The 2486-nt window shown below is 52.1% G+C and overlaps 1 protein-coding gene across 1 annotated transcript in view; it reads right to left on the minus strand.

Moving 5' to 3' along the window:
* TFAP2C (transcription factor AP-2 gamma) overlaps nt 1–164 on the minus strand; it is a 9353-nt gene extending 9189 nt beyond the window's left edge. The window contains exon 1 of the mRNA XM_009274074.1: nt 27–164. Coding sequence (XP_009272349.1) covers nt 27–164 — 138 coding nt within the window. The remainder of the gene's footprint in view (nt 1–26) is intronic.
* Between the last annotated feature and the right edge of the window lie 2322 nt (nt 165–2486).

Genomic DNA, 2486 nt, shown 5'->3' on the forward strand with positions numbered 1-2486 from the left:
CACACACACGCGTGGAAGGACGTTGCCAAAATCCGCGCGGGGAGGCGCAGCGCCGGTGCCCCCACACTCGGCGGGTCCGACGGCTTCTGGGCGAAATAAACTCGGAAAAAGTCCTCCTTGCAAAAGCGAGAAAGTCCGAGAGCCAGCCTGCGCTCAATTTGCATAATTGTCAAGAGTTTGAATTACTGATTACAACTTGTAAGCTACCAATGTTTAAGGTATAATTTACTTAATTATCCGACGAAATTATTGCAGTTGTGTTGAATCCCTGGTAGGTAAAGCAGCACTGATTCAGCGTCCCCGATTCGGGTCTATGTGAACTGTGCCACTGGTTCCTCGCATCATTATTTTTTAACGAAAATCCCTCCTGTCTAATCTTTTCGCGCAAACTTGGGGCTGAGGAAGCAGGTGGGAGGTGAGACGGGCATTTTCGGACGCCGCGAGCACACTTTCATCTAAGCTTAGAAAATACTTCCCTGCCAAATTGCTACCTTTCTGCAGCCATTTGATCTATGCAGTTATGTGTCAGACAAAATGAACATCGTTTTCAAAAGCAACGACTTCTCCCAGTGTTTTAAGGTGCATCCGGATCGCTGCTCATTTACATGAGAGGAGCAAGTGTTTGTTTATTGTGGCAGGGACAAAAGATGACCCTGGACAGTGCTGGCTGCGGAGATCTCGGCTATCTCAGTGTCCCGGGACGAGCCGCCCGAGAGCTGCTATTAAAGGCCCGAGATAGACCCACGTCTCGAGATTTAAACCAGTTCACGCTTCCCTCGCTTTTGCTCCTAAGGATCAAGGAAGAAAAATAACAAGAAGAAGAATAATTGAAGAAAAAAAAAGCCCACACAAAAACCCCACCTCCATCCGACTAAATGAATGATCTAAAAATAAAACCGAGGAGGACGGGGGTGCTGGAAGTAACTGTTGGAGGTGTTATCTGCCTTATCTAGCACGCAGGTGCTGATTTGCAGCAGTTGCATTAAGCCCATCATCAGCAGGGACTCCGCATTATCATTTTTGGTGGAGTCTCTATTTATGTATTTTTAAACGACGGTGTTTTTCTTCCAGGGATGTTTCTTTGAAATGCAGTTCGCGACGATTATTAGCGAGTGTGCTTGCGCTGCTCCTGGCGTCATTAAGACTAGGAATCTAAATAATAAAAGACAGGGGGAGCTTAAAGTTCATTTGTATTAAAGGGACAAGATGGATTTAGAAAGAAACGAAGAAGGGAACCGTCGAGCTTCCCAGGTTTGGGATCAGCTCTTTTTCCTTCCAAAGAGACCCTGCATCGTAGCAACGTTGGTATTTTTATCATAACCTCAGAATCCAGGTTTTCTTTCTGCTCAGAAATGTCACACTGAGAGGCGACCATGATTTTCTCATTCTTTAGAATTGTCAAGGTCTGAACACCTTCGCTTTGTTTCTTTTGGTGGCCAAAATCACGAGGATGAATTCAGTTTCTTATTTGTTGTGTATATAAAAATATTTATAAATATAGGCGTGGAAGAGGATGAGGAATTTATAAGAAATTACCTAAACAAGGCGACCAAAATAAGCACTTGGCTTCCTAGAAAACAAACCGAGAAAGCAGAGAAGAGGCTAAATACGGGGAAGCTTGAGACGAACTTTCCCGTACACCCACTCGCTCCTCGGTCTCCGCTCGCAGCACCGGCAGCCGCCGGGGACCGGCACGGGGGTGCGGGCGCCCCCCTCCCGTGGGGTGTCCGGCCCGAGTGGGGCTCCCCCCGCGCCCCGGCCGCCACCGCGTGCCGCCCCCGGGACCGAGGACCGAGGGTGGGGTGTCCGGCCCGAGTGGGGCTCCCCCCGCGCCCCGGCCGCCACCGCGCAGGTGATGCCGCCCCCGGGACCGAGGGAGGCTCCTGCCCGGGGTGCTTCTGTCGAGGGGTGCCTTGCATAAATACCAGGGCAAACGGTCCGGCATCTGGGCTCGGGCCTTTTCGGGAGGGGTAACGTTTTTTGAGCCGCTCTCCTTCCGAAGCTGGTTTTCCGCAATCCTCTACATTTCTACGCAGACCGACAGAGAAGCGGGCTGCAGCCGGGCGGGCCGGGGGCCACCTGCAAAGCACACCGGCGGCAGCGCCCGTCCACCGCCCGGCTGGTGCCCTCCCACGCCCGGCGAAACTCTCCCTTTCCAGGGAACTCCCGGGCGCAGGAAAGGCGCAGGCAGCCGGGGCTGCCGCAGGGACACGGCACTACCCTGGGCACTCCTTTTGAGACACGGGTGAGAGCTGTGCAGGAACCGAGGAGCAGCCAGGGAGGGGGCTCCTGACAGGTGGCAGCTTTATTTACTTAAGGGCACCAATTATTATTATTTTTTTTTTTACTTTGGGGACATCCCCTATTTCCAAGGAGAAGTGGTTTCTTGCTTCTTGAGGGCTTAGTTCCCCCGCACACCTCTCTTTTTACGAGGACGCAGTTTCCCATGGGGGACCATAAAGCACCCCCAGGTGTGAACAGGCTCT

Source organism: Aptenodytes forsteri, unplaced genomic scaffold (assembly GCF_000699145.1).
Source record: "Aptenodytes forsteri isolate BGI_AS27 unplaced genomic scaffold, ASM69914v1 Scaffold159, whole genome shotgun sequence".
NCBI lineage: Eukaryota > Metazoa > Chordata > Aves > Sphenisciformes > Spheniscidae > Aptenodytes > Aptenodytes forsteri.